We start from the raw sequence: 14,054 nt of genomic DNA, 5'->3' as shown, positions 1-14,054 counted from the left end.
TGAGAAAAACGTCACCCCCCCAGCTCCCCTGTCCAAGGGCGAACATGAGTCAAAGTACTCATGCATAAAGGACCAAAGTGGTTGCTTGGCCTCAGTGTTTGCTTTGTGAAAGTACAAAGTCCCTCCTGCAAAAAAACAACAACCCACAACCTGGGCGAGAAGCTGAAAAAAATGTTCACATGCAAAAACAGCTAAACTCTTATTGTTGGGTAGATTTCAAGAGTGGGAACAGTAGAGAGGTCACGTGGGAACAGGTTCTATAAACACTGTCAAACATATATGTGTATGCAGGGAGGGGCCATGGTTCAATGGTAGAGCATCTGCTTGGCATGCAGAAGGTCCAAGTTCAATTCCCCAGCATCTCCAGTTAAAAGGACTAGGCAAGTAGATGATGTGAAAGACCCCTGCCTGAGACCCCTGGAGAGCCTTGGAGAGGGGGGCCATGGCTCAGTGGTAGAGCATCTGCTTGGCATGCAGAAGGGCCCAGGTTCAATCCCTGGCATCTCCAGTTAAAGGGACCAGGCAAGTAGGTGATGTGAAAGACCTCTGCCTGAGACCCTGGAGAGCCGCTGCCAGTCTGAGTAGACAATACTGACTTGATGGACCAAGGGTCTGATTCAGTATAAGGCAGCTTCATGTGTTCATGTGTTCATGAGTTCCCCTGGAGAAAATGGCTGCTTTAGAGGGTGGAGTCTATAGCATTATACCCCACTGAAGTCCCTCCCTACCCAGGCTCCATCCCCCAAATTTCCATCTCTATGAATTTCCCAACCCAGAGCTGGCAACTCTAGCTGGCTTTCAGTGTCCTTAATGAATTTATTATGGATATAATTGTGTTGTGGGAATGTGGGGAAGACCCCTCTAATGAGAAATTTCCTTTTTTATAGAGATAATCTGAAGGTATCTCCCTAAGATGCCAGCAAGCAATAATGAACAGTGAGAAGAGGACTACCAGACAGCTGCACCATCTCCAAGAACTTCAGATCTGTCAGAAATAAAGTATGGACGTTCAAAGAAAGAAACAGTCCCGTGGAGGGGCTGAGGTTCAGTGGTAGAGCATCTGCTTGGCATGCAGAAGGGCCCAGGTTCAATCACGGCATCTCCAGTGAAAGGGACTAGGCAAGTAGATGATGTGAAAGACCTCTGCCTGACACCCTGGAGAGCAGCTGCCGGTCTGAGTAGACAATACTGACTTTGATGGACCAAGGGTCTGATCCAGTACAAGGCAGCTTCATGTGTTCAATATATAAAAAAAACAAAAACAAAGGAATGCACCTAACCTGAATCTGGCCCATCTGCTGCTATGGTTTTCTTGGGGAGGTTGCCAAGCTCGTGGGCGAATATGTCCATGGTTTTGGCTGTAAGCCGCGATTTCCCTTCAGTAAAACACTCAAAGACGTGGGTTTCCACCAGGGCTGCCAGCGTCTGGTTCATCTTCACCTTGGTCCCTTTGGGGAGGATGTGGAGCAGCAGGTGAGTGCTGAAAGAAACTCCAATGACAGCGGCGCACTTCACCACCATCTGCTCTGAAGGGTTCATGTTGTCAATCTTCGACAGAGCAAACCCTAACCCAAAGAAAACCGACGGGAAGTATTTAAGAACATGTAGAATTTAAAACAGCGGTGTTCCAAATAGGGAGACCTTTAAAAATGCCAGGTGGGAACAGTAGAGAGCTCAGGTTCTATAAACAGTGCCAAGCGTAGATAAGAATGCAGGGAGGGGCCGTGGCTCAGTGGCAGAGCATCGGCTCAGCATGCAGAAGGTCCCACGTTCAATCCCCGTCTTCTCCAGTTAAAGGGACTAGGCAGGTAGGTGATGCGAAAGACTCCTGTCTGAGACCCCTGGAAAGCCGCTGCTGGTCTGAGTAGACGACTGACTTTGGGAGGGGCTCTGGCTCAGTGGTAGAGCATCTGCTCAGCATGCAGAAGGTCCCAGGTTCAATCCCCGTCTTCTCTAGTTAAAGGGACCACGCAAGTAGGTGATGTGAAAGACCCCTGCCGAGCCACTGCCTGTCTGAGTAGACGATACTGACTTTGAGGGACCAAAGGTCTGATCCAGTATAAGTCAGCTTCATGTGTTCATGTGAGTAAAGAGCCTTTTGCCTTTGTGTTCTGCTTTTGTACAAGGAATCAAAACTTGCCCCCCCCCCAAAGGATAGATTCACTATAGACCAGCCGCCTTCTATAGGGGTCCCCAGCCTTTTTCAGCATGTGGGCACCTTTGGAGAGAGCGTAGTGAGTGCCACCCAAAAATGGCTGCTACATGCCCCCGCCCACTTTGGGAAAAGCTTGGCGGGCACCAAGGGAAGTATTGGCAGGCACCAGGGGGCCCAGAAGCACCATGTTGGGGAACCCTGTTCTACAGGAACAATTTAGGACAACGTAACACCTTTAGAAAAGTAGATGGCTTTGACACCGTATTCACTAAAAATGCACCTTTCCTCTCCTAGGCTGAGCTCTGGGGGGGGGGGGGGTGAATGTCCCGGGGTTTAAGTGGTAATCATTTATTAATTTATTATTGTTACAATTATTATGATAATCTAATTAACGTATGTTCAAGTTGTATGTTAGGACATCACTGAAGGAGATGTTGGAACAGATGACAGTATGAACGTGAGATATGGGCCAAAAACGCGTAGTCCCATAACCCACTTTATTCCCCATTTCAGCCAGGATCAAATTTCCCCGGGCTGGGGGGTAAACTACAGATTACCTTGAAAAGCAGGGACGAAACTGTGCCAATCAATCCATGTAAACAGAAAGTGCGGGAGACATGAAGTACCTGTTTAGTTTGGCACACACCCCATGCCCCCCTACATTGGACGTTTCAAATTGACCAATGAGGGCCTTCCCTGCCCTGGGAAATGACCAATCACCGGGGCAGGGGTGTTGCAAGCTAAACAGGAACTGTGCACGTCTCTCGCACTTTCTGTTTACATGGATGGATTTGCACACAGTTTCGTCCCTGCTTTTCAAGGTAATGCGTACGGTTTCCCCCCCAGCCCGGGTCAATTTGATCCTGGCTGAAACGGGGAATAAAGTGGGTTAAGGGACCATGCGTTTTTGACCATGGTTTGAAACTCTTGGGAGACTACAAATCATAGAATCATAGAGTTGGAAGGGACCACCAGGGTCATCTAGTCCAACCCCCTGCACAATGCAGGAATTTCACAACTACCCTCCCCCCACCCCAGTGACCCCCTACTCCATGCCCAGAAGATGGCCAAGATGCCCTCCCTCTCATGATTTCATGACGTATTTCATTATGTATATGCAAAAATTCAAAAATATTCCAATATATGGAAAGACCTGAAATATGGACCGGATAAGGGATATTCAACCTGTATATACAAACTATAGGAAGGCCTACACTTTAGCCCGATGCCAAGCCCTGCCATCAGCGGTTTTAGATGGAAAATATAAGACGATCCCAAGATCTGAAAGACTGTACCCTTGTAGGACAAGTGGCATAAAAACTATTGAACATGTATTGTTCAGCAGTCCATTTTACCAGCCATTCAGGTCAGGAGCAAAATGAAATGTTGCTTATAGACGAAAATCCACAGGTTACAGTAGGAACGGTTACGTTTTGTGCAGCGGCCTGTAGAATCCGCCAGACGCTGATGAGAACACCGGTGTGTCAATAATTTTAATAGGTAGTTTATATCGTTTGCAAAGAGTCCAAGCAACTTTTTTACTATTTGTATTAACCTGTGGGTAGAGCGTAACACTAAGGGTTCTAATGGTAAATTGTGCTGTGCTGGTCTATGACTGTTTTTAATAAAGATTGATGGATTGACTGATTGACCATTGTGGCAGTAGCTCCCTGTTTGTGACTGGTAGGCAGGAAACGGGCCAAACCAGTGGGTGTTTGGGCATCCCTTGTTACCTCAACAGGGCAGGAGTTCAAGTAGACTGGCCTCACCTTTTAATATCGGAGGAAGCAATATGTTGTGCAGCTTCACATTCTCCCTGACGGTGCAAATGTAGGATAACTTCTCATTGTTTTCAAAGAGTTTGGACTCCTGTGGCTTGAGAGTCGTGGTGGCTTCGTGGAGGAGAGAAATGGGAGAAGCAAAGAGGTAACAGAAGGTCAGATCACCCCTGCAAAATCTCTGACAAAACCCTAGGAGATAGGGAGTACCACAGTCATGGATTACAATTTGCTCATCAGAGAGATGTGTGAAACCACACCGACAGAGGAAAAGTAGCGCATAACAGTACTCTGCGTCTGACTGCATGCTGTGCCAAACTCCCCACCCCTTCTTCCTGTTCATAATTAAAATAAATTCAACAATGTACTTATCATTAAAATAAATGAAACCAGGAAAATTTCCCCTCTTGTTTTGCACAGACTTGCTCCACAGGTGATGTACGTTTTCAGTTTTTGGGTGTTGTTTTTGTGTGTGGGTGGGGTGAAGCACTGAGGCTCAGAGGTCATGATAATGAATGACATCTCAGAGTTCCCATAGCAGTCTAGGCCGATGGCTTCCTCCGTACTACAGTAAGGAAGGAGCAGCTGAGGGAACTAGACCTGAGAGGTGCTTTTAGCCCCCAAGAAGGGCAAGAGTTGTCCCAGGGTTGACTCCCCCCTTGATGAGTAGAGTTGTTCCAGGGTTGACTCCCCCCTTGATGAGTAACGATTGAGGGCCTAGGTTAGGGTTGCCAGCTCTGGGTTGGGAAATACCTGGAGATTTTGGGGGGCAGAGCCTGAGGAGGGCGGGGTTTGGGGAGGGGGGTCTTCAATGCCATAGAGTCCAATTAGCAAAGCGACCATTTTGTCCAGGTGAACTGATCTCCATTGGCTGAAGATCAGTTGTAATAGCAGGAGTTCTCCAGCTACTACTTGGGGATTGGCAACCGTAGCCTAGGTACGCACTACATAGATCAGTTCCCCTGGAGAAAATGGCCGCTTGGACAATTGGACTCTATGGCACTGAAGTCCCTCTTCTTACCAAACCCTGCTCTCCTCAGGCTCTGCCTCAAAAATCTCCAAGTATTTCCCAACCTGGAGTTGTCAACCCTACTGGCAAAGGCCTTCGTAGGGTGGAGTTTGGGGAGGATTTGATGTCACTTCTGGGTGAATCTCTAGGAATTTATCCCTAATCTGTATGGTAAAGACTATAGAGACATGGGGAAAATTCTAGATTTTGGACATCTGGGGTGGCACCCAGGGCAAACAGTAGTCAGGGGGCTCCTTCTGGTTGACAGCAATTGCAAACGTGGCTCTCCACAAGCCACAGAGTGAGCATCACTGCTCTGGAGCATGCAGTTCAGAAAATAGTAGCTTGCATGGGCAGCTAGTGGCTAGCGGCTTACTGAAAAGGCTTTCCCACTCATCCTCGCTTTCTCCCTCTTCTTCTAGGACGCAGAACTGAAGGACGTTGTTTAGGTGGAGGTTCCGGAGGAGCTCCTCACAGTAAAAGGGGTTTCCGTGGCTTCTTTGTATTAAGAACCTAGAACAATGTTCAAGCGAAGCATTTGGAAGAAACCAAGTTGAGGTGCGGATACACCTAAGGGACAAACTAGGCGTGACTTTTTCCGTGAGTTGGGTCTGGGGGCTCTTTTTGTCCCATTGCAGGGATGCCCAACCCCGCATAAATAGGATTGCCAGGTCCCTCTTTGCCACTGGTGGGAGGTTTTAGGGGCGGAGCCTGAGGGGGTGGGGTTTGGGGAGGGGAGGGACTTCAATGCCATGGAGTCCAATTGCCAAAGCGGCCATGGAGATCAGTTGTAATACCAGGAGATCTCCAGCTAGTACCTAGGGGTTGGCGACCCGACGCATACACCGACCCCCCAAAAATGGGGCAAATAATGTCCCCCTAGTGCGGTTTTGGATCAGGCAAATGATGCACGGGAAGCCCCTCTCCTCTATGCCACAGGCTAGGCTTACCAGGTCCCTCCTGTCCTTCGGTGGGAGGTTTTTAGGGCGAAGGTGAGGTGGGATTGCGCTCACGCACACGGCCGCGCCGACGCGATTACATCATTTCCAGTTTACAACGGGAAGTGCTGCATCAAGAGGCCTTTCCCACTCAAACTTGTGACAATAATTGTATAGAAACGGTTGCTCGCATTTTATTTTATTGCAGTTGCTACACAGAATCTCGTAATGAGCTACTAAGCCCCCTGTTGGTAAATCGACTGAAATGTCTCAGATTCTTTTAACGTTCTCTATTTATTGAACAATCGTTCGCCCCAAAATTTGGAGACGGTCGGCACAGTTTTTAAAGTTTGTTTTAAAAGCCCTCCAAACAGCTAATTAGATAGCAGTAACAACAAACTGTATTTCTCAACGTAAACACCTTTTAACCATATTATAAAGGGCCCCGTTTAGCATTTCCATTCCTTTGGTAACCTTTTGAATTGCGTTTGTATGCCAATAAAGGAATGATGATGAGGCCGAATCATGCACTTTCAATCCACTTCCAATGCACTTTGAAGCTGGATATTACTATGTGAAAGGGCAAAATCCACTTGCAAAAGATCCTTAAAGTGCATTGAAAGTGGATTGAAAGTGCATTATTGGGCATGTGTGAAAGTGCCCATATATTGGATGAGGAACATGCTGGAAAGAAAACCCCTTAGGTGACCCATTATGACACACTGGACTCAAACCTTATGTATGTTATGGTGTATCCTGTGCTGCTTAAGGCACAAAGTGCTGTCGCTGGCAAATATTTATTTAGAACACTTTCGCCCTTCCTCCATGGAGCTCAAGGCAACATACACTGGCCTCACCTTCTCTGTTTCATTTTCACAACGACCCTGTGAAGTAGGTCAAAGTGACACACAGACTGGCCCAAGGTCACCCAGCAAGCTTCATAGCAGAGTGGGGATTTGAACCCGGGCCTCCCTGATCCTGGTATGACACTCTAACCACAACACCACAGAAGGATGAAGCCTTTATTTACTACTTTGTTATCATAGCATCTTAGGGTTCCCATTTTCCTGGTTATGGTGGGCAATTGCCTGCCAATTACCTGGGCGGCCTGCCGACCCTCAGCTGGTCGACAGGCGGAAGCAAGCCTGGGGAAGAGAGGGGGAGCGATCGGTGTCATCTACTTGATGAAATCATTTCCAGTTTTTGCAGAAGTGTTGGCATTGTGCTGGGAGTTTTTCATGAGCGCTAAACTGTCCCCCCAGCGCAATGCCGGCACTTTCGCATACACCGGAAGTGACATCATCGCATAGATGACGCCGATTGCCACCCACCCAACCCCACCTCCCTAAACCTCTTGCCGGTTCCAAGGAGGGACCTGGCAACCCTATAGCAGCTACATTTACAGTGAATTGGTGAAAACACCACACACAAAAAGATGCTGGAAACCACTGTATCACTTCAAGGCAGCCTTCTTGTAGTGCTTTAGCAACATGCCCTTGAGTATGGGTAGCATGAGGGAGGGGAGACATTAGGAACGGGAGAAACGAACTTTGAAGCAACCTGTACAGCACTCTCTAGAAAATTCAGAAGCACCCCTCATAAGAACATAAGGAAGGCCATGCCGGATCAGACCAAGGTCCATCAAGTCCAGCAGTCTGTTCACACGGTGGCCAACCAGGGGCCTCTAGGAAGCCCACAAACAAGCCCTCGCCTCACTCTACTTCAAAAACAAGAGCGGGCATCTTAAAACTCTGAGCTCTGAGGAAGAATTCAGATGATATTTCCCAAGCATCCTTAGAGACAAAGCAACAATTACACTCTTTGGTTCTTGTAGGTTATCCGGGCTGTGTAACCGAGGTCTTGGTATTTTCTTTCCTGACGTTTCGCCAGCAGCTGTGCCAAGGATCTTCAGAGGAGTAACACTGAAGGACAGATGCCTGCCACAGCTGCTGGCGAAACGTCAGGAAAGAAAATACCAAGACCACGGTCACACAGCCCAGATAACCTACAAGAACCAATGAACTCTGACCGTGAAAGCCTTCGACAATTACACTCTTGTTTGTGCGGCCAGCGCCTCTTCACACAATGGGAGCAGCACGGGCAACCGGAGCAACTGTAGTCAGGAGGGACCAAATAATTTGTGTCCTGGGCCTCTTCCAAGAAGATGGGGGTTCTCCCTTCCCCCATTTCATCCCATATCCCACCCGGTTTAGTAGGTTACGCTGAGGGTGACTGAGGCCCAAAGATCGTCCTGTAAACTTCATGGCTGTGAGACGTTCAACAAGGGTTGCCAACCTCCAGGTACTGCTGGAGAAAACAGTCAGCACGAAGGCTCAATATATATAAACCGATGATGATTTCTACGTTTTTCAAGGGTGAGAAAGCAATATGTTATTTAATATAACGTCAGCAACTCTCAGCATTAACTGCATGCCTCACTGTCAACCCCCCTAATACTACTATACAGAAAAATAAACCTTAACATACAGTCATAACACAACGCAACCAACAACGCAGATTATCTATAAAGAAGTCCAATAACAACATTCCACCACAAGTCCCGTATTGGAGGATGTCTGCTTGTGTATGGTCAAATATCAATCAACTCAAAGCACTGAATGACAGACAATTCTGCATCTACAATTTCGCACGACTGGAGATTTGGTTATCATTGTCTGTCATTCTCCTGCTATTACAACTGATCTCCAGCTGATAGAGATCAGTTCCCCTGGAAAGTGGAAAATGGCAGCTTTGGCAATTGGACTCTATGGCATTGAACTCCCTCCCCGCCCTCCCCAAAACCTCCCACTGGTGGCGAAGAGGCACCTGGCAACCCTAACGTCAACCCAGGCCTCCCCCTTTCTAGTTTTTTCCCCTCTAACCAGCAGAGTACTTTGACTTCCCCGTACTTACATCTCAAGTTCCCTGGCGATGCTGACCACCCCGAGGTCCTGGCAGGCCTTCTGAACAATCACAGTAGGAGTTAACTCCTTTAATTTAACATAAGTGTTCGCCATACTGCCCAGGATTCGAGTTGCAGTGGAGCAGAGTATCAGTCCCTTGTATTCAGAAGGAGACAAAGACATCACGACAAAGATGGAGATGGCCCTCAGCAAGTTATCCAGGAAGTCCCAGGAGGCAGGATCAATGAACTGGCCTTCGTCGATGATCCAAATAAGAAATTCTTTCTCCGCAGCCTGAAAATAAGGGGGGGGGGACATCAAGAACCCCCAATAGTGAGATGATTTGACAGTCAGGGAGTCCTTGTCTCCGACTCAGAGCTGTCACAAGTAGGGTTGCCAACCTCCAGGTGCTAGCTGGAGATTTCCTGCTATTACAACTGATCTCCAAGCGACAAAGATCAGTTCCCCTGGAGAAAATGGCTGTTTTGGCAACTGGACTCTATGGCATTGAAGCCCTTCCCTGAACTTCACCCTCCTCAGGCTCTGCCCCAAAAATCCATTTTTGGGTCCATTTTTCAACAGCAATTAAATTTCTTAGTTTTGTTCAATTACCAGGTTAGGATAGTGAGCTGAGTTCCCAAAAGGGATACTGCTAACTGTGACAAACAACCCAAACATTTCTATCACTCTTGTAATGACATACAGGTGTGTGATTCTCCAAACTGCTCTAATTAAAGGAGCTGCGTGCCTTTTATACAAAGTATGACAAATCATTTTCTAGATTTAAGCCCTTTGGTGTAAGAGTATCAAAAAGATGTATGAAGAAAGCCTCTTCTGTCTAAGTATTCTTTCAGCATCTCGTCTGTCAAATTGTTTCCTGTTCAAGGATCCACGCTAAGGTTATAGACGACCCGGTGGTCAGCCATTTTTGGGAGCTTAAACATTCTGAAAATGACCTACGTTTCTTCGTGATTTGGCACCTAAAAGGGAAACGAAAGAGGCTTTCTTCTTTTTGATACTCTTACACCAAAGGGCCCCCCACAATAAATTAAATAATTACATACATACAGTGACTCCAAAAACCCCCCCTGAACATCACAATTTTTACTCTAGGTTGAAGGCAAAGTGGGAGCTGAGAATAGTCACACAAATATAAATAAACATATGAACACATGAAACTGTCTTATACTGAATCAGAGACCCTTGGGTCCATCAAAGTTAGGATTGTCAGACCGGCAGCGGCTCTCCAGGGTCTCAGGCAGAGGTCTTTCACATCACCTACTTGCCTAGTCGCTTTAACTGGAGATGCTGGGGATTGAACCTGGGACCTTCTGTATGCCAAGCAGATGCTCTACCACTGAGCCACAGCCCCTCCCAAAGTGGAAGCATACAAAAATAAACATTATTTTCCATCTTACTGTAAGTTTTGTTATTATTGTTCATATCTTGAATTACATATATACGGGGGCACCAAAATCTTTTAAGCGCTTAGGGCCCCTAAAGGTCTTAATCCGGCCCGGTGTGTGAAATTTGAAGAGGAGAAGCTCTTTACCCTCCCAAGAATCTTTAGAAGAACTGCTTCCATCTCCGCTTTCCTCTTTTCATTGTCCATTTTGGAAACCTCTTCTGAAGTGGGGAACTGTGCAGGAACAAAAAAAAAAAAACCCCAACAGTGGCTTGATTAATGAAGTGAGAAATCCCTCCTTTGGCTCGTTTTGAACAAAAATTGGCTCTTTTAAAAAAAAATCCTGTTGAAAACTTGATGAATTCAAGCGTGTTCTTTCAAAAGCATTTGACAGGGAAAAAAATTATTTATTAATAGCCCACCCTCTTTCCCAGTCAGACTGGGCTCAGGGCGGGTTGCAATCTCTAAAACCAACCAAACCACTAAACATTAAAATATCAATAATTAAAATACAACAATTTAAAACAAGATGGCATTAAGATAGTAGTGATCGCCGTGGACCGGACAGCAGGATTGCCCCCACAGATGGCAAGCAGAGGGAAAAGGGTTGGGGAGGCCAGTATGATAGATAGCTTAGAGCAGGGGTGTCGAACTCAGTTGTTATGAGGGCCGGATATGACATAAATGTCACTTGGTCAGGCCTGGCCATGCCTCACCAGCTAGGGTTGCCAACCTCCAGGTGGTGGCTGGAGATCTCCTGCTATTACAACTGATCTCCAGGGGACAGAGATCAGTTCCCCTGGAGAAAATGGCCACTTTGGCATTTGGACTCTATGGCCTTGGGCTGTGATTCTCCTGCAGCCATGTTGCAAGGGCAGGAGGGAAGAGGTGAGAGAGCTGAGAGAGGAGACTCAGTGAGGCTGGATGACACATTTGGGGTTTGCCTCTGCATCACACGTGAAATGGCCATGAAAGACAGCCTCTTGCTCAATAATGCCAGGTGCAAATATAAACTCGGTCCACGTTAAATGAGGCAAGATCCCTGCATTTTATGTTGTGAAGTAAGAAAGTAGTGTGGAATTCCAAGGACGGTAAATTTAAAAGTGAGTCCCCGAAAATAGAATACGAAGTCCCTCTTCAAAACATTTGAAAATTGACCACCCTAAACACACCACGACACCTGCCATTCTCTTTGTCCCTTTGGCTGTGGGTGGTTGTAATGAGCACTGTGGTGTCATTCACTCAATGCCATGTTGTGAGTAGTGGCGCAATTGGACATTCCATGTAAAATGCCACACATGAAGCTGACTTATACTGAACCAGACCCTTGGTCCTTCAAAGTCAGTACTGTCTACTCTGACTGGCAGTGGTTCTCCAGGGTCTCAGGCAGAGGTCTTTCACATCACCTACTTGCCTAGTTCCTTTAACTGGAGATGCCAGGGATCGAACCTGGGACCTCCTGCATGCCAAGCAGATGCTCTACCACTGAGCCATGGCCCCTTCAACGCCGGGAGTTGCTTTTCTCCCGCTTCACTGAATAATCTACATACCCTGGCTACGATGCCCACGTCTTCTCTCCCGCAATTATTGCACACTTACAAATTTACCTTAACATGAAAGAGCTTGTTGAGAAGGCAAAAATAGGAGTCTTGTATCGTTCCTCGGATTTTGTTCAGAAGGATGCGTTGTCTGGCATCATAGGTTTTGCAGGTATCAATCCCCAGGAGTATAGCCATGAGTGTCTGGATGGTGAAGAAATTCTGTGATCCATTTACCTTTCCTAACTCCATAGCCACAACCCTGCTGGAATACAGAAGAATGCAAACTATCTTCAGTGGGAGGACAAAAACAAAGCAGGAGATTATCACAATGCAACCTCGATAAACTAACGAAGGGCGCTTTGACTCTTGAAAGCTTAAAATCCAAAAATCTCATTGGTCTCTAAGGTGCTAATGGACTTAGTTCTAGCTCGATAAACTAAGGTATTGATGCTGAACATTCATGGCCAACATGAGGAGGAGGAGAAGGAGAAGGAGAAGGAGGAGGAGGTCAAGAAGGATGGTTGGTTTTTTTATGCTGACTTTCTCTACCACTTAAGGAAGAATCAAACCGGCTCATGTGGAGGAGTGGGGAAACCAGCCCTGTTCAACAGATTAGCCTCCACGCTCATTTGGAGGAGTGGGGAATCAAACCCGGTTCTCCAGATCAGAGTCCACTGCTCCAAACCATCGCTCTTAACCACTACACCACGCTGGCACCACGCTGAAAACTACACAAGAACTCCTGGTGTACTGCTTACCCTACTCTAAGGGGGGAAAGCCCAGATTTCTCTTCCAGGTTTTTTTTTTTTTAAAGTAGCACACAATAAACAGGAACCTAAGATTAAGGAGTTGGCTGTAGTGTTGCCAGCACTTGGCTGTCCACCTGCAGGACCATGGAGTGGGGGGGACAGAGACTGCACAAATCGGTGTCACACGGCGGTCTAGGAATTCCTTAAATCTCTATTGCCATTTATTCTTGGTAATTAGCAGAGAGTTCCAGGCTGAATTGCCCCAAATATTTTTTTGAGTTTTTCATGCTGAACTGTCTTTCAGGAAGTGACTGCAAAGCTGGTGCAGACCTGCTTCGCATATCTTAACAGCCCCTTTAACGTGACCTTTTGTGCTTGCTCTGCCCCCGCCGTGAAGAATCCCCTCAAGGAGCCATGCAAAATCACATCTGCTCGTTAGCTGTGCACTCGCCTTTTACTAATGGCTATGCAAACAAAGGAACAAAGGAGCAGGCGAGTGGTGTGTGTGTGTGGAATTTCTCCTTTTGCGTCGGGACCGTGAACAGGCATTTTAAAGGTAGCATTTAAAAAAAGAGATTTGAGCGAGCATCACAACTGACCCTGCATAAATGGCCTGAAACGGACTCTGTATCGTTATTGATGACTAAATCTATAAATGGTATACTTGATTGACAAGTATGGTACCTTTAATAGAAATAGTGATCAAAGGTAAAGAGACAATGTTCTTCAATGCCATAGAGTCCAATTGCCAAAGCGGCCACTTTTTCCAGGTGAACTTATCCCTATCGACTGGAGATGAGTTGTAATAGCAGCAGATCTCCAGCTAGTACCTGGAGGTTGAATCAGTAATTTAGAAAATTTCCAAAGGAAAATCAATATATCAACATGCAGCCACTAATTACTATATGTCTCTATATTTGTCAGTCACTCATGTAGGTAACTTATTGCAATTAAACCAGCTTACAAAATAATAATACAGTGAACTGTGTTATATATAATATTCAATACAAAAATCAGACCACATGTTAACAATGTGTAGACTTTCCCAAAGTCCATAACCTCCGTTATTATGAGTTAGTTGTTAGGTCCCGTCTCTGGAACTGATACGGGACCAAACAACAAACTCATAATAACGGAGGTTATGGACTTTGGGAAAGTCTACACATTGTTAACATATGGTCCGATTTTTGTATTGAATATTATATATAACACAGCTCACTGTATTATTTTGTAAGTTGGTTTAATTGCAATAAGTTACCTACATGAGTGACTGACAAATATAGAGACATATCATAATTAGTGGCTGCGTGTTGATATATTGATTTTCCTTTGGAAATTTTCTAATGTACCTGGAGGTTGGCAACCCTACCAATTCGGCTGTAGCAGTGCCCTGGTCTTTTTCAGTGGCAGCTCCAGCATTATGGAACACCCTCCCCATGAAGGTGTGGAGGGCCCCATGCTGTCCACCATCTATAAGAAATGTCAGGACATTTGGGGGGCAACCAGCCTGCAAGTGCTAGGAGGCAGAGAATAATTTCCTTGCATTGGGAATGGTTAATATAACAAAGATCATGCT

General features: G+C 46.3%; 1 protein-coding gene across 1 annotated transcript in view; it reads right to left on the bottom strand.

Annotated features, from left to right (window-relative positions):
• LOC130487699 (adenylate cyclase type 10-like) overlaps positions 1 to 14,054 on the bottom strand; it is a 62,958-nt gene that overhangs the window by 22,417 nt on the left and 26,487 nt on the right. The window contains exons 14-19 of the mRNA XM_056861199.1: positions 11,796 to 11,988; positions 10,336 to 10,422; positions 8,794 to 9,077; positions 5,319 to 5,455; positions 3,925 to 4,047; positions 1,281 to 1,565 (exon numbers count right to left, since the gene is read on the bottom strand). Coding sequence (XP_056717177.1) covers positions 1,281 to 1,565; positions 3,925 to 4,047; positions 5,319 to 5,455; positions 8,794 to 9,077; positions 10,336 to 10,422; positions 11,796 to 11,988 — 1,109 coding nt within the window. The remainder of the gene's footprint in view (positions 1 to 1,280; positions 1,566 to 3,924; positions 4,048 to 5,318; positions 5,456 to 8,793; positions 9,078 to 10,335; positions 10,423 to 11,795; positions 11,989 to 14,054) is intronic.

The sequence above is a fragment of the Euleptes europaea genome, chromosome 15 (assembly GCF_029931775.1).
Source record: "Euleptes europaea isolate rEulEur1 chromosome 15, rEulEur1.hap1, whole genome shotgun sequence".
NCBI classification, from domain to species: Eukaryota; Metazoa; Chordata; class Lepidosauria; order Squamata; family Sphaerodactylidae; genus Euleptes; species Euleptes europaea.
Note: the sequence above shows the minus strand (reverse complement) of the source record. Positions and strands in the feature narration are given on the sequence as shown.